At 41.1% G+C, this 14,572-nt stretch overlaps 4 protein-coding genes across 5 annotated transcripts in view; 1 reads left to right on the top strand and 3 right to left on the bottom strand.

Moving 5' to 3' along the window:
• Positions 1-8,143, bottom strand: part of LOC107268118 (NF-kappa-B inhibitor cactus) — a 12,656-nt gene extending 4,513 nt beyond the window's left edge. The window contains exons 1-3 of the mRNA XM_015740568.2: positions 7,988-8,143; positions 4,220-4,730; positions 3,227-3,579 (exon numbers count right to left, since the gene is read on the bottom strand). Of these exons, the coding sequence (XP_015596054.1) occupies positions 3,227-3,579; positions 4,220-4,730; positions 7,988-8,039 (916 nt within the window). The 5' untranslated portion in view covers positions 8,040-8,143. The remainder of the gene's footprint in view (positions 1-3,226; positions 3,580-4,219; positions 4,731-7,987) is intronic.
• Positions 8,144-8,209: 66 nt separating this feature from the next.
• LOC107268123 (DNA replication complex GINS protein PSF1-like) lies at positions 8,210-10,143 on the bottom strand. 2 transcript variants are annotated; one of them, XM_015740576.2, is made up of 6 exons: positions 10,002-10,143; positions 9,851-9,915; positions 9,004-9,304; positions 8,703-8,820; positions 8,434-8,585; positions 8,210-8,335 (listed from the first exon to the last, which is right to left on the bottom strand). In XM_015740576.2, the coding sequence occupies exons 1-5, from the start codon at positions 10,071-10,073 to the stop codon at positions 8,473-8,475; spliced, it is 669 nt and encodes a 222-aa protein (XP_015596062.1). In that variant the 5' UTR covers positions 10,074-10,143; the 3' UTR covers positions 8,210-8,335; positions 8,434-8,472. The 2 variants fall into 2 exon arrangements, with proteins under 2 accessions (XP_015596062.1, XP_015596063.1); XM_015740577.2 differs by lacking the exons at positions 8,210-8,335; positions 8,434-8,585 and having other exon boundaries at positions 8,587-8,820.
• On the top strand, positions 10,117-11,436 carry LOC107268122 (39S ribosomal protein L4, mitochondrial). The gene is made up of 4 exons (XM_015740573.2): positions 10,117-10,256; positions 10,350-10,662; positions 10,735-11,143; positions 11,232-11,436. Exons 2-4 carry the CDS (start codon positions 10,354-10,356, stop codon positions 11,375-11,377), a joined length of 864 nt encoding a protein of 287 aa, XP_015596059.1. The 5' UTR covers positions 10,117-10,256; positions 10,350-10,353; the 3' UTR covers positions 11,378-11,436.
• Positions 11,422-13,043, bottom strand: LOC107268121 (hydrolethalus syndrome protein 1 homolog). The gene is made up of 4 exons (XM_015740572.2): positions 12,704-13,043; positions 11,883-12,551; positions 11,611-11,798; positions 11,422-11,539 (listed from the first exon to the last, which is right to left on the bottom strand). Exons 1-4 carry the CDS (start codon positions 12,801-12,803, stop codon positions 11,492-11,494), a joined length of 1,005 nt encoding a protein of 334 aa, XP_015596058.1. The 5' UTR covers positions 12,804-13,043; the 3' UTR covers positions 11,422-11,491.
• Between the last annotated feature and the right edge of the window lie 1,529 nt (positions 13,044-14,572).

Here is a 14,572-nt window from a genome sequence, read left to right on the forward strand (position 1 = left end):
GCCCCACTATATTCCGCTCTCTGTTTTCCGCGCTACCAATATAAACCCAACGATTTGGCAAGGCCGTTCGCAGCCGAACAAATAGCTCTGAGCGTGCTCCTATTTTCTATAGCACAATATCAGTTTATGAGGTCAGCTTAAACGGAGTGCAATAGAGGCCGGGTAATTCTTACAAAGAGCAACGTAGAAACGTCGCGCGGTACTACGTCAGAAGTGCGTATCAATGTTTATTGAAATTTGCTATATCAGTGACAATTGCTTTTGCTTGATAGAACAGAAGTTCAGAAATTAAGCAGCATTTCAATGAACACGACAATAGAGGTCCCAAGATTAGTTGCACTCCGTATTTTTTTTTTTTGACTTGGACAATGGGGTAATGACGTCCTGCAATAGGCAGGGCAGGTATCGACGATCAGGAGAGGGCCATGGGTCCGGTTGCGCGACCAAGGGGCTCGCCGGATCAGCATCGAGCTGGAGACGGTTGGGTTGGGAATGCGATGAGGGTGCAGGAGTTCGGGGGCCGCCCGTAAAATCGAGGTCGACTACTGTTAGCCTTTGTAGTGGAAAGTAGAGAAAAATCGTGCCGGATTTTCCTCGAGGCGACGGCGAACGGCCTGAAATGTTCCAGACTAAAAAACTCTTGCAGCCTAGGATACCGGATGAGGAAGGATTGACTATCTGCGATGGGATGGGCTTGATCGACATAAATCACTCGGTAGAATTCCTTTGGAATAGATGCCATAGGAGTGACGCGACGTTGCCTATACGGGATGGACGCGCCCTGGACCGACCCAGTGACATTGAGAAGCCATTGAGAGAAGTGGGCACTTTCGTGGGGACGTAGCGAGAGGTCAAGGGGGTCGGTGCACGATGTCCCCAGGAGGAAGGAAAACTTAGTGGATTCTTAATTAACGGGATGCTCAAGATATGTGAACCGCCAGCTTGCGAAGATTGCGAGTATATTAATTCCAATGGCAGCTGGAAAGCTGAGGATTCGAATTACGTTGGGAACGATATTGAGTACAGTGGAATTACAAATTACTTGACTGAATATATATATATATATATGTATATCTGCTTTGTGACTTGACGAGCTGAAGTCGTTCCAATGATTTTCAGAATGGCCTCCGGTTACGCCACTTAATCGCGCACACACCAGCCCAGCCAGAGCTCCATACAGAGCAAACGTAAAGAAAAAGATAGGCGTTCGCAATAGACGTAAAGGCATACGGACGGCGATGCACAAGGATGACGCCACATGGGAATTCCAAGATTCTGAAAGCTGTTCGTCACTCGATATAGGACACGGGAGTCGGATGAGTTCAGTCGATCTGCCGACTGGGCTAATTATTTTCAAAATTCGATCATTTGAATTTTGAAAGCAGTTTCTAGAGTTAGGAGATAGTTGTTTTTTCGTTCAGCGCGAGTTACCTTCGGTCCACTGATTTATATCTGACCATTAAAGGATTTCTATTGTTCACAATCCATATGCCTTCGAGCCAAGCGTCTTTCTTTTGGAACGAATTTTTTAAATTTCCATCGCCTCCCTTCATTTTTCAATCTCGCGAATGGTGAGTTTACATGGGTTACCGAGAGCACGCATTTGATTACCATGTATTTTATTGGCGCAAGTGGAGTCCCGGGATAACACGGTCGAAAAGGAACTAATCAAATGTGACAAGAATTTCCAAAGTAACCGTTCGTAATAACCATGATCTGTCTCAACCTCGCAAAGCTATCAGGCCAACGTAATATTCATTGCCAATTACTTGTTCTGGAACCGTTACCAGGCCAATCACTCGACTGGTGCGAGCTGAGCCTATAGCAAAACCTAGGCCTACCTTACTATGTGCTGCAATTGCGGTAGTGACACCTTGGAAAGGACAAAGAGAATCAAGCCCGGTGGGAGTTAGGGTTTACCCCGCATAATCAACTGAAATATCATTTGACAAGAGAAATGCCACGAAAAAGCGGAATTCCCCATTAAAAATTGGGGAATTCGTTACTGTGGGCAAAATTAATGACTCCGGTCCCTGGAGAGTCAAGAGTTTCGCAGTGCTAGACGAAGTGGGAGTAATAAGTCAAACAGGAAGGACTCGGAGATTCAGAAAGCAAAGATTGAGGATATCTGTAGCCGCGAGGCCAAAGCGGCGACTGGTCATGAGGACCTTACATCCTTTGTAACGTTCTTTTGAAGTCATGGAAATTTCTATGAAAAGGAAATAATGAGAACGCCGACAACACTGCCATCTGGGACTTTCCCGGTCTTTGGGATTTCACAAAGTTTCCGAGTAACAACAACCGCAACGGGTTAAAGAAATCTAAGAATAGAGGACGGGGTCAGCCTTAAAAATGAAACAGTGCATTTCTCAAAAATTCTTCGTAGCTTCAACTATATAACTGCTAGACTGCGCTCGAATTTGTACAGTGCAAAAAAGAGAGTAGCGAGTCAACGCGATAAAAATATATGAACTGCTTTAAAATAGTATCCCTCGATATGTAAGCGATAGAAGAAAAAAACGGTCCATCCGCACGTCGTTACTGTCGACCCTGACCAGCATCACATGTTCTCTATCACGATATTTGGCAATAAGATAGCGCGGTTTAATCGAGGAACAAAGATGCAAAAAAACTTGAGAGAGAGAGAGAGAGAGAGAGACTAGCCACCAGATAGTGACCGTGCTGAAAGCTATGTTACGGTAACAGTGCGCCACGGCATGATAAAAGAAGGTATTTCGTCATAGTTTGGGAATCCCCCAGTGCCGCGAGATTTTACGCTTCTGATCCTAGTAATGATTATTAAAAATTCGTATTTCGCCAGCGAAATTCGAAATTAAAATGGCGAGAGAGAATTAGCGCAAGAGAGATGATGCGTGTAAATATTGTGTCGTCAGATCCGAAGGCCGGAACCTTCGGGTAATAATTGCAGCCAACAAAGGAGTCCCTCCTCGTGTTGGCATCAATGTGCGTGGACGATCGCGTGTTTCCCGTCTAGCCATACAGCGACTATCTAGTCGTCGAACCACACAACCTGGAAAGTCCTCCTTCCCATCCAACACAGTCTTGCGGAATTACCTGTACGGAACGATACATCAGCCATCGAGGTCGCCCTACCTAATCCCCATTCGCTTCAGCATACTCTTTGCGTCGCTTTCATTAATTTAATTACTTCCTAATCGGCGCGAGCGAGTCGATTAAATTAAAAAATAGTAGATGATAAGCTCACCGTCGTAGTTACGTTGCTCCAGGTTCTGGGGCAGCGCAGGCATCCGTCTGTTCGGGATCAGATATTTCCTCTCCGAAGTCATTACGGACTTGGTCAGTGCATCGGCGCACAAAATGTCTCCCGTCGCGCAGGCCAAGTGCAGCGCCGTGTTCCCTCGGGAGTTACGCAGCGCAGGATTTGCTCCAGCGAGAATGAGGCGCCTCACGATGATCGGTTGATGCGTCAGAACCGCCAGATGCAACGGCGACTGACCATCGTCATTAAGCATATTCAGTAGGCATGAATGTGGCACCATCCTGATCAAGCTGAGCGCTGCCTCGAGGAATCCTTGAACGATTGCAATGTGCAGTTGCCTGTTGAAATACATAACAGCACGTTAAATATCTGGATTAGTCATCTAACGTTCACAGTACTTTGGATCGCGTAGTATAATGTGTGATGTATATGACGTAATCATCTCGAAATATATGAAGTTCACTGTATACGGATCATTTAATTTGAGTTGAATTTTATTTAAACTGACCCAACGAGGTCATGATACTGTGCTTAGCCTGCGTTATCGCGACTGTTGTTTTTTTATCTATTTCTACTAGTGTTCCAATTCGTCGTGTTCGCGTAATGACTTTTCAGAGACTGCATGCGTGCTTCAACTGGCATTTGGTGAACGTGTAGGTTATTAGATAACAAACGAACGAAAAAAAGAATAATAATGAAAAACGTATTTAACATGTTTACGAGCAATACCGATTGTTCGAATTAGCCAATCGATGTTACCTATCAATTTCTTTTTTTTACACACACTATGCTCAATACGCTCTGACTCTTACTTTGGGTTTTGCCGACTGTCAGCGTAACCAATCGCCATCAAGACCTATTTGTTATTTCGTTCACCAACTATCAATGTCTCCTTGCTGATCTATCCACTTTCACTGACACAGTCAACGGTAATCATTGCGTGCCGATTAATTTTTTTTTAAATAAATGATGACTTACGTGTCCCCGTCATCGTCTTGCATATAGTACAACTCCCATGGCTGTTGCGGGAATTGCTTTGATGTATTTTCCGGATGCTGATCTTGGTGGACATGAGGCTTTTGTTGTTGCTGATTCTGACTGGTGTAATGATAATAATGAGGATTATGATGACTAATTTCTTGTTGTAGCTGTTGCTGTTCCTGTTGGTGTTTTGTTTCAGGTAACCGAGTGATTTTCGCCGTGACAGGTGCGAGTTCTAAAGTAGGTTCAAACTGAACCTTGTTATCAAAAGAATTGGTCGTGCCTGGTTTAATAGTCAGTTGACCAAGGCTCTCACTAAGTCCCACGTCGACTCCACTGTCAGCTCGCATGGGTTGCGGTGAAACTTGAACTTTCCCAAGGATAGGTGTCCTGAGTTCCGGCTTCTCCAATTCCAAGTTAATTTCCGAACTTACTAGGTTCGCATCCGAGAGGAATCCAGAGTCAACATGTCCGGAGTCCAACACTCGTTCACACTTCTCCCCGCTATCTACAACATTCCTCTCAATTGAATCTAATGCTGGCTGCCACATCTTCGCTGTCTTTTAGGTACCTGGACACCACTTGTCTAATATGAACAATAATTATCTCCGAAAAGATTTCCTACTAAGAAATCCTACACTGCCATTTATCACTATATGAGTGTAACCCTGACTGCTTTTCTTCACCAGCACCAGCACTACCGTCTCGTGTAATTTTTCTCCGCTATTCCTTTGCCACGGTTACTTCACCTCGAGGATTTCGAAGAAATAACACGGTGATCACAAAAAACACCGCCACAGCATGAAGGCGCGCGCGTCCGAACGCGCACTCGCTATTTCCGGCGGGTAGTATTTATTTTTAACACGAGTTATTATCGTAAGCTTCCGCGATAATCAATGAAATATTCAAAGATCACGTGAAGACGATTTGCACAAGACTTACGTTAAGAGGACTTGTTACCGTAGCATTCACGTTTACCAGGCTGCTCATGCTAACTGATTGGCTCACTAAGCGGACCTGTAGAGTGTAAAGCGTGCTTTCTCGACCAGTAACATTCGCTCCTGACGTTTGTTTCCCAAGTGTATAACTGTTAAAGTTTGGGTAACCTCCACCTCAGGTATACAAATATTCTACCGAATCTACTTCACGAATGACTAAATAGATTGAATAGGTCGAGTGTAGGATTGTAGTATCTTCATTCGCCTTGCTCGTTCAAATTATTTCGAACCCTTCGCATTCACTCCACTAGTCACTCTCACAAAGCAGTTACTCACTCGCTGTCTGACGAACTGACTATCAGGTAGCAGTGAACTTCAAGAATACCATTTATAGTTTCCCTTTCTTCGTCACAACTCACGATTATTTATTTGTCTCGGAAAAATTATGTATCCTTCTGTATTACGAGCACGCACAATTGTTTTAGGTTAATATCGGAAGGCAATCCCACATTAAAGAATTCTATTTAGTCTGACCTTGATATACGAGGAGAGCTCACACACCCGCCTGGCGTTTCAGTACAAACTGACGAAGCTTCTACCAGGACCAGCAATAACTTAGTAATGGCTGACCGAGGAACGGTGGCGCCTCTAGCGGCAAGAAATGAACAAACTCGTACAAGGGAAAACCCCATCTACAACGTCCCAGGTCAACCGGCCAATCAGCCAGACTTCTCCGTTAGCATTTCTTAACCATCACTGGCTCGGGTCTATAGCGATTATATTATACACTAAAATGAAATTCTTGGTCAACTAATCCTCTTATGATCGACCCTGCCGTAAACGTTTATTTCTTTCTCTCTTCTCGTACATCCTACCGAACAGTACCATGGAAACTTGCTGAATCTTTGACTATAAGAGAAATCTGTATTTAATACTAAGTTCATATACATATATGATATTTATTTTCGCGTTCTTCCTTCTCTCCAGCATTTAACAATTTCCTATTATCTATTCCTTATATTTGTGTTTTCTGTCTTGTGTCATGCAAGGAAATTTCCGCAATAACAATATCTTAATACCTGAGTATATATATTGTATATGATAATTTCCCCCTACGTTTTAATGCACTTTACTCTGAGAATTACCTAGTTGACTGGACTTCCTTATTAATGGTAATTATGTAATTAGCTTAACATCGTCCGGCACCGCTACTTGACAATAAAACATCTGCCATACGTGAAGGTACAGGATGATTGCGCCTTGCCGCTTTCATCAACTATATGTAAATTGTGTGAAACGGTAAAAATACTTACCGCTGCGGTAAGTAATAACTACTTGAGTATTAATTTGTGAAAGGAGCTGACTAATGTCCGACAATGAGAAACAATAGGCAAAGTTGATGTATCTGCACTTTAGATTCCTGACCTCCATAAAAGACATTCAACGACAATTTGAAGTGCTGATTACTCTTTGGAAATTCCAAAAGGATTATTATATTGCTATTCGGGTCTTGAGAGTGATATCGCGTCTTATCTTCTAGAGCAATAATATGAAACGCAACTAGGTAACCAAGTATTCCCCAGACAGAAAGGGATACCCGTGAGTAGTTAAGATTTTATGATTGGTATTTCCGACGATATTTACAATCCCGATGTAAAAGTCCATCAAAATTTACCTTTACTGTTCAATACCCGAGAACTCCTAGGAAATATTTCTCAATCGTTGACCGTCGCGGTCAACGCGAGCCTTGTTTCGCAGGTATTTTATTGTTTCCGTTTATTTTGTCTCTTTTGGCAAACCTTGGGAAGACCCAACGGGGTGGTTTTTCCCCAAGGTCTCCTCCTAGGCTTCTGGTGATTACGCACTCATCGATTACCCTTTACCTAGATATTCAGGAAATATATAAATTCGACGTTGTCACTATCAATGAGAGATATCATGATATTTGAAGTGTTTAATAATATGCTTAAAGAATATCGTGTGATGTGATTCTGATAAGACACTTTTTGATTTTGTAGAATAATTAAATGATAATAAATAAAAACTTAGAAATGGGATATACAACAATAAAGTTCTCCAATAAATGTCCTAACTCTTATACTCTCACGAAATCAATAGCATCATGTTCTCTGTCTCTACAATGCATTATGTATCTTGTGTGAGTTATGTGGGGAAAACCAAAGTGAGATATCTGTGCAAAATACATTATCTCGAAATTATCACATGCACGGGATCAGTGGAGACTTTGCACGTAGATTCTGCTGACATTGCAGCCGCTTGATATATCTATGTGTCCCACTGATAGTAATACACAGAGGTATATCAATATGCGGAATGCCCAACAAATTTCTGTCGTAAATATCTGGAACGAATGGCTCGAGGTTGCGTCTAGATCAATCAGATCTGATTTCAAACGATTAATAGAAAAGCTATAATGCTACGGTGGAACAAAGATTGATAACGTATGACAGACTTGTTATTTATAACTACCTGGGGTTTTCTAAATAAATTGTTCCTAATATGCTACCATAGGTATATTCGATGATGGCTTGGCGCCACATAATTTTTTGTGGGAAAGTACAATGACTCAATGAGAATCATGATGGCAGTGCTGGTTGCGAACTGGTGCCTGTTATGCGGTAATGCTGGCGGATATTGGCTGTCAAGACCCAAAAGTATTAACCAAGTTTCTAGGAATTACCCACAGGACGGTGGCACGGTGGCAGCAACGTTAGAAAACAAAAGCATTTGAAGGAAAAAGGAGAACTGGTCGTTTACACCTGGTGGAAGAATCCTATATATTACAGAGAATGTAAAGGTAACTTACCGAGCCGTAGAAGGGCTCTTCCGAAAATTCGCGTTAACACAGAGAAAAGCATTTCCACAAACTAATTGGACACGCGCGAAACACTGAGCGAAGTAAAGTTCATAACTCTGGATAACACTGTAAGAAATGTCTCCATAGATAATATGTGGACGGTTTCCCCTTCTAAGAGCAAATGCATCGCTCCGTAAGTTGCACAGTAGAATATTGCTATAGCGGACGCTGCTCCTAGGAAATCCCTGTTGCTTTGGCACTCGCTGAAGTTGTGGCTTCAAAGCCGTACGGGAAATACCTAATGAAGCAGTCGATATGCGGGGTCTCGAATTTTAAATGAGCTCCTCACGATTGGCCCTGAAGTAAGGAGCAAGAGGCGAAGGCCCTTTGCTAATGTTATTCACGTTCATTTTATATAGTGAGGTAATAAACAAAATAATCAGGACGATACTTGCAAGGAGAGAAACGACAGGCGATCGATCACAAACGAAGAGTTACAAAGATCTGCACGCAGAGAGCGACTCCCGCTTGGTCTCTTGGTCTTTTCTTTCGCAATGCCGCTTACAGTTGACTGTCAATGAACGGGGTGAGAGAAGGACGCAGCCATCTTAAAGAGACATAGCATTTTTATTTGGTTATCCCGAGAGAAAGCGTTTAGGCTCAGACTCCTTGAAGTGGGGGTGCCAGGATTCACGCGGTTATGTGGTCACGTGCTCAAGAATACCTTGTCTTACTAGCTGCTCACATTCACTTCTTGGCAGTAAATGATATGTATTTTTCTTTAGCTGCACAGACTCCCCGTCGCCGAATTCGAACTTGCCGTAGTCAGCTATGCACTTGACCTGAAATTGTAGGTCACAGGCAATAGTCATAATAGACGGCGTATGTTAATATCAAATGTCAAAGTTGTCAAAAGCAACCTTCAACATTTGAATATCCCTCATAGAAATCTTCCGGAGGAAGGACGCGATGATAATAATCTTGTTATATGTCATTTTAAAATATCAGAAACAAATTTACTTTACCTCTATAAAGAGAGACTTGGGAGGCGCAAGGTCCGAAGTAAGATTTAACCCATGGTTATCGCCTATGGACTTCATGTACGTCGCCAAACACTTGCTGTATGAATCAAACCATTGGACTTCCGGCTTTGACAACGAGACTGTGATTTCCGGCGGTAGAATGCTACCAAATTCCCATCGCATCTGTCTAATTCTTCGTAGACGATTATAAAGATACGCAAGGATACACCGTTTATCCCTCTTCAGTACAGCGTGTCGAACTTTTATGGACAAATAAGTTTCGTGATCGTCGGGCCTGGTGTTCCTGCAATTCAATTTTCATGAAAGTCGAACATTCTATCATTAACCTGGCGCTAGTCGCCAGCTCTTTTCAGAAAGCGTTAGTCTCATGGGGTAAGTAAATACCCCAATTCGAATTTTTATGTTCCATTTCTCAATAAATGTAAATATATTTCTAGTCCTTTTTATTATAACTTAAGTGAAGTTCATACTATTCATTTATTATGTCGTTCAATTTATTCAAATTATGTCGTCTTTTGCTGGACACGGTATTATAATGTCTCGATATTTTAGTGACATACAAAATTGGACACGGGGGTAATTTATTACCCCAGGGTGGCCAGCGCCGGGTTAAATATATATCATCGTTGATATGAATAGCCTAGGAGCTACTTTTAAAACAATTTAGCGCTCATGCTGTCGGGTTCCGACCAAAGCAGAAGCCTTAATAATTTAAGTCATCGGTAAACACCTGGAATTCCATCGACGCCATTACCAATAAAAAAGGGCCTTTTTCTAACAATAGCTCCTGGGCGACATATATAATGGGACGATAACTCTAAATACGCACACGTCAATCCTATTCTCATTGTAAAGTCTTTGCATCTCCTCGAGTATTTCAGTAATTAATTCCTCCTGTAAATGGTAAGAACGTTAATTATCATATTGGATAAATACAAAATATTTGTTTAGGTGCAAGGTTATAATGTTGTAGCACTTACATTAAAAGGCGGAATGCTGTCGAGTGACTGGTCGAGCTCTTTAACGAGTTCCACGCCTCTTCTACCAAACATCTTTTATGTCTTTCAATCTGATTCCAACGATAATTATAAGGAAGCCACGGGAAAACACTTCGCTCTGATTGTCCTCTAATATTGGCGGCAAAATAGTCTGTTTTATTTCACAGCACATAGCCCTAAGCCTTGACAGCCAATAGTAAATCTGAATTAGCTTCGCTATTAAACGGGGTGTTGTTGGTAAGCCTGGTTCTCTTACTTTGCTCGATTTCTATCTCCACACATTTGTAACCTCACTGTGAGGTTATAAAGAAGTTGATTTTGTTTTTACAGAGCAATGTCGTTGATTCTTCGAAATATTGTCGGAAAGTTCCATGGGTGTCAATGTCGCTTGGCAAAGTTCAGTACAGCGGTTCAAAGTCAATCAACAGAAAATCAGGAAGTGACACCGATTATCTCAAAGAGAAGCTACATAGATGAGGATCGGTTATATTTAAAACGTCGAGAAGTTTGGCTGGAGAATCTTGACACAGTTGATGCAAAGAAATTAGGTTTAGTTTATCTTCATCCTGAAGTGTATGGGGCACAGCCTCGTATAGATATTATTCATGAGAATGCCAGGTGGCAGCGCATGTATCGCTATGTTGTAAGTAAAGAATAGTTTAAATCTATTCCTTTATTTTAGTAAAGATGTTTATTATAAGTAGGTTTCTTGTAGTGCTATGACCATACGAAAACTCGTGCTGAAGTAAGGGGAGGTGGTCGCAAGCCTTGGCCACAGAAAGGAACAGGGCGAGCTCGTCATGGAAGTATAAGGTCTCCTCTATGGAAAGGTGGTGGCATTGCTCATGGGCCTCGTTCGCCTACACCTCATTTTTACATGCTTCCCTTTTATACTCGTGTTGCTGGTCTTGCTTCAACTCTTTCTGTCAAGCTAGCACAAGACGACCTGCATTTGGTTAATGAACTTGAAATTCCAACGGATGATCCTGCTTACATCATTGATTTAATTGATGCCAGAAATTGGGGTCCAGCTGTTCTGTTCGTTGACGATTATGATATCATGCCAAAAAACATAACTATGGCTACAGATACAATTAAACATGTAAATTTGATGCCTGTATATGGTATGTACCTAAAATGTATAGAACTCTAATTGATCAATCAGTTATAATTGTATAATTATCTGTTCATTCATATATTCTTACTTTGCAGGCTTGAATGTCTTCAGTATGCTGAAACATCAGACTTTGGTTTTGACTGAACGTGCTGCAAAGGCAATAGAAGATAAATTAGTGTTCCACATGAATAGAACAGATGCTGCTAGAGCTGGACGAAAATTCCGACTCAGTCAATATTAGGAAACATATGAATTGGTTGTTATAAATCAATCGAATAAAGAAACTTAGTATGAAAAAAATATTTTATTAAAATATCTTGATGCCCATAATAGTATGAGCAAATCAATTAAACTATCATCTTTTTCTTGATGTCAAACTTCCAGAGGATTTTCGTAGGACAGGCTGAAATTTATAATAAAAGGATTACAAATATTGTACATTATTAAAATCGTTCTTATACAATATAGTCTTACTCGGGGATTTGGATCTGAGCCAAGCATTTTCTCACGAACTGCCCATCGGACAGCTGAATGATGTTCTTCTCCAGGTAGTGCCAATTGCTTCCACTCATGTTGATACTTTTGATAAAGACTAACAGGGTCTGAGTGAGCCCTAATCGTAGATTTCTGACTATCTGGCTGTAGTCGCCAAGGCCTTATAACTAGAAACGAATAATAGTACTATTAGGTTTAAACTATATTGGTTAATATCATAATTGCTTAGTAGTTATTTTTTGAAAACTGACATGATTTATGTTGAGTTCGCGAAGAATTCTTTGATGGTGGTCGAATTGATGGTAAATGAGTCACAGCAGCTGAATCAGATACGGCACTTCTTGATCGAAGATGCTTTGGCTGTTTTGACAATTCTGGAGCACTGGCAGGTCTTTTATGAATTTCTTCCTTGCCTGATTCCTTTGCATCATTTGCATGTCTTGCATTCCGCTGCTTATATAAATCTGATGAGGTCCATTGCACATTATCAGATGGTAGATTCTTAAGATGAGATTTGCACCGGCTTCTTGATCGTTCAGCACGCTGCTTTGATTTTTCTAACCACTGTGGTGAAGTATTAGCACTGTCAGGTACTACCGCTTCTTTTGTATGAGTATCTTCTTTTATATGAGGTTCATGTGATTCACCTAACGTGCACTTTTGTGTCCTCTCTACAGTTTTATGAAGTTCTTTTTCTTCAGGTTCACAACGTACTTTAATCTTGATCTTTGCAGTATCTTGACATGCTGATGATTTTGAAGGTTGTAAAATGCTTTCACCAAAGGCATATCCTGCTTCTCTTGCTTCTTTGTCTAGTATTTCTCTATACAATTTTTGTTGTTTGCTTAATATTTTTCTCTTCGTCTCCTCCTTCCATTGTTGACGTTCTCGCTCTTTTATTTTTCTGTAGAGCTTTAAATCTTGTAAAATATAAGTTAATATTAAGAGTGTAATATAGTAGATTAGTATGACGCAAATGAATATGACTTCTAGCATAAATAGTCCAACAAAAAAAAATACCATAATTACACTTACAGGTGACAGTAGTTAGATAAAAGAAAAACCGTGTTACCTTTCATAAAAGCTTTGAGCTGTGGAGCCGTGATTCCCACAAACCCCAATGAATTCAGGAGGCTAAGAACTTCTCGTGGGTCGTCCCTTATTTCCGTCATTCTTTCAATATTCTTTAGAATTATGGTTTTCAATAATTCCCAAAAACACCATAGATCAACTTATAACGTTTAAATACACCATCAGATCTAATACTGCAAACGGGTACTACCTATTACTTGTGTCAGTTATTTTGAAATTGAAAACCATAATATAAATTAATAAAGAAACGAAAATCTATATGACAAAACTAGCCCCATGTATTTCACATCTCTGATTTCACAGAGATCATTAGGGAGATGCACAACGCTACGGTTTTAGGCGATACCAAAAACATGGCGCTAAATCGTAGCGGCGAGTCCGGGAATAGAATTTTGTGATCATCGCCTCCGTTGATAATGCATATCCCGTCGTAGCCGAGCTGAACGTGATCACGAACGGGTAGCCTGGCAGGCAGAGATTCTCCACAACTTACAACTGATTCCCAGAGCAACCCTTGGAAAGAGGCCGCTTATCAGATATTGCCTAAATATTTTTTTTTGTAAACTTAAATTCAAATGTACAGTGTAAGCTCGATAAGATTTACTAAGCCAAAAGCCAGCACCTCATGCCTGCCTGTGTTAAGGAGTGCAGCGATGCGGTGCTAGCTTCCATCATTATTTAACAATAGTTCCAAGCGGAACTATGGTCCCAACATTGAGTACTAGAGAGAATTATTCCGGAACTGTTTGAAACCCAACCTGAAAACAACACTGAAAGCCAGCTCCTTATGCATACCTGCACTGAAACATATGGTGCGACTAGTATCCTTAATAGGCATTTTAACGATGTTACGTAGCAGAACTGTTGTTAAAACCTATCTGGAACTATAGAACTCCTCGAGAGCTATTGAAAAAGCCTATTGTTGAATCATTTTCAAGAGATTTTAAAAAAGTGCAGTGCTGGAGCTGACACCCATGTAGCACCTCAATTTTTGGAAAATTCCCATTTTAACGATGTTACGTAGCAGAACTATTGTTAAAACCTATCAGGAACTATAGAAATTCTAGTTAAGTGCGTAGCATGTACAACGCTCAGACACCCAGTTTTGAAGTTCTTCAAGAAAGTATCGTTTGTACCTCTTTCCAATCAGTCCCCTTCGAAAGAGTATAGTCTCTAGTATATCTCCACTGCGTTCCATCGTTTGTACCTTCATAGTTTTTTTTTAAATTCAATATTAGTGCTTAGCAGGTACAGGGTCTAGACACCATTTTTGTGAGTTTTTCAAAACATTTATAGGTAGTATAGTTATAGGTAGTAGAAAAAGTGTAATAATCCGTATGCGTGCGAGAGAGACGCACTTAGAGCCCTGCTGTGCTAAGGAAACGTACGCTTTAGGAGCATTACAGGGTGCGTCAACGATATCCTAAAATGCGAACAATTGCCGTGTACCGATCAGCCTGCATCGTCACTCGAGAGCATCGTTGACGAACTCTGTACGAGTTGTAATTGACAAACCTGTCGTAGGGGGGCATCACTTTTGTCAAGGAGTATTCGAGCGGGGGGGAGGGGGTACTCAGCGGTATACAAAGAATATATTATTGTTTCAGAGGTCAGTCTTTCGAGAGCCGTTCTCTTGGAAACCGAGGCAGACGAAGATGCTGGGGTAAGTGATCTTTTTCTTTTTTTCTTTCTACTCACCATAAACATTTATGTAAGCGGTTATGCTGAAAGCCTTAAATTTGCTATACTCAGCTGATACCGGAAGTATAGCATAGATCTGACTTATATTTGTGTGAGATTTTGGTGATGCATTCGGAAAGTGTTCCCATGTTGCGCGGTAGTGTCTGAC

This window comes from Cephus cinctus, unplaced genomic scaffold (genome assembly GCF_000341935.2).
Source record: "Cephus cinctus unplaced genomic scaffold, Ccin1 Ccin1_scaffold0471, whole genome shotgun sequence".
Lineage (NCBI taxonomy): Eukaryota > Metazoa > Arthropoda > Insecta > Hymenoptera > Cephidae > Cephus > Cephus cinctus.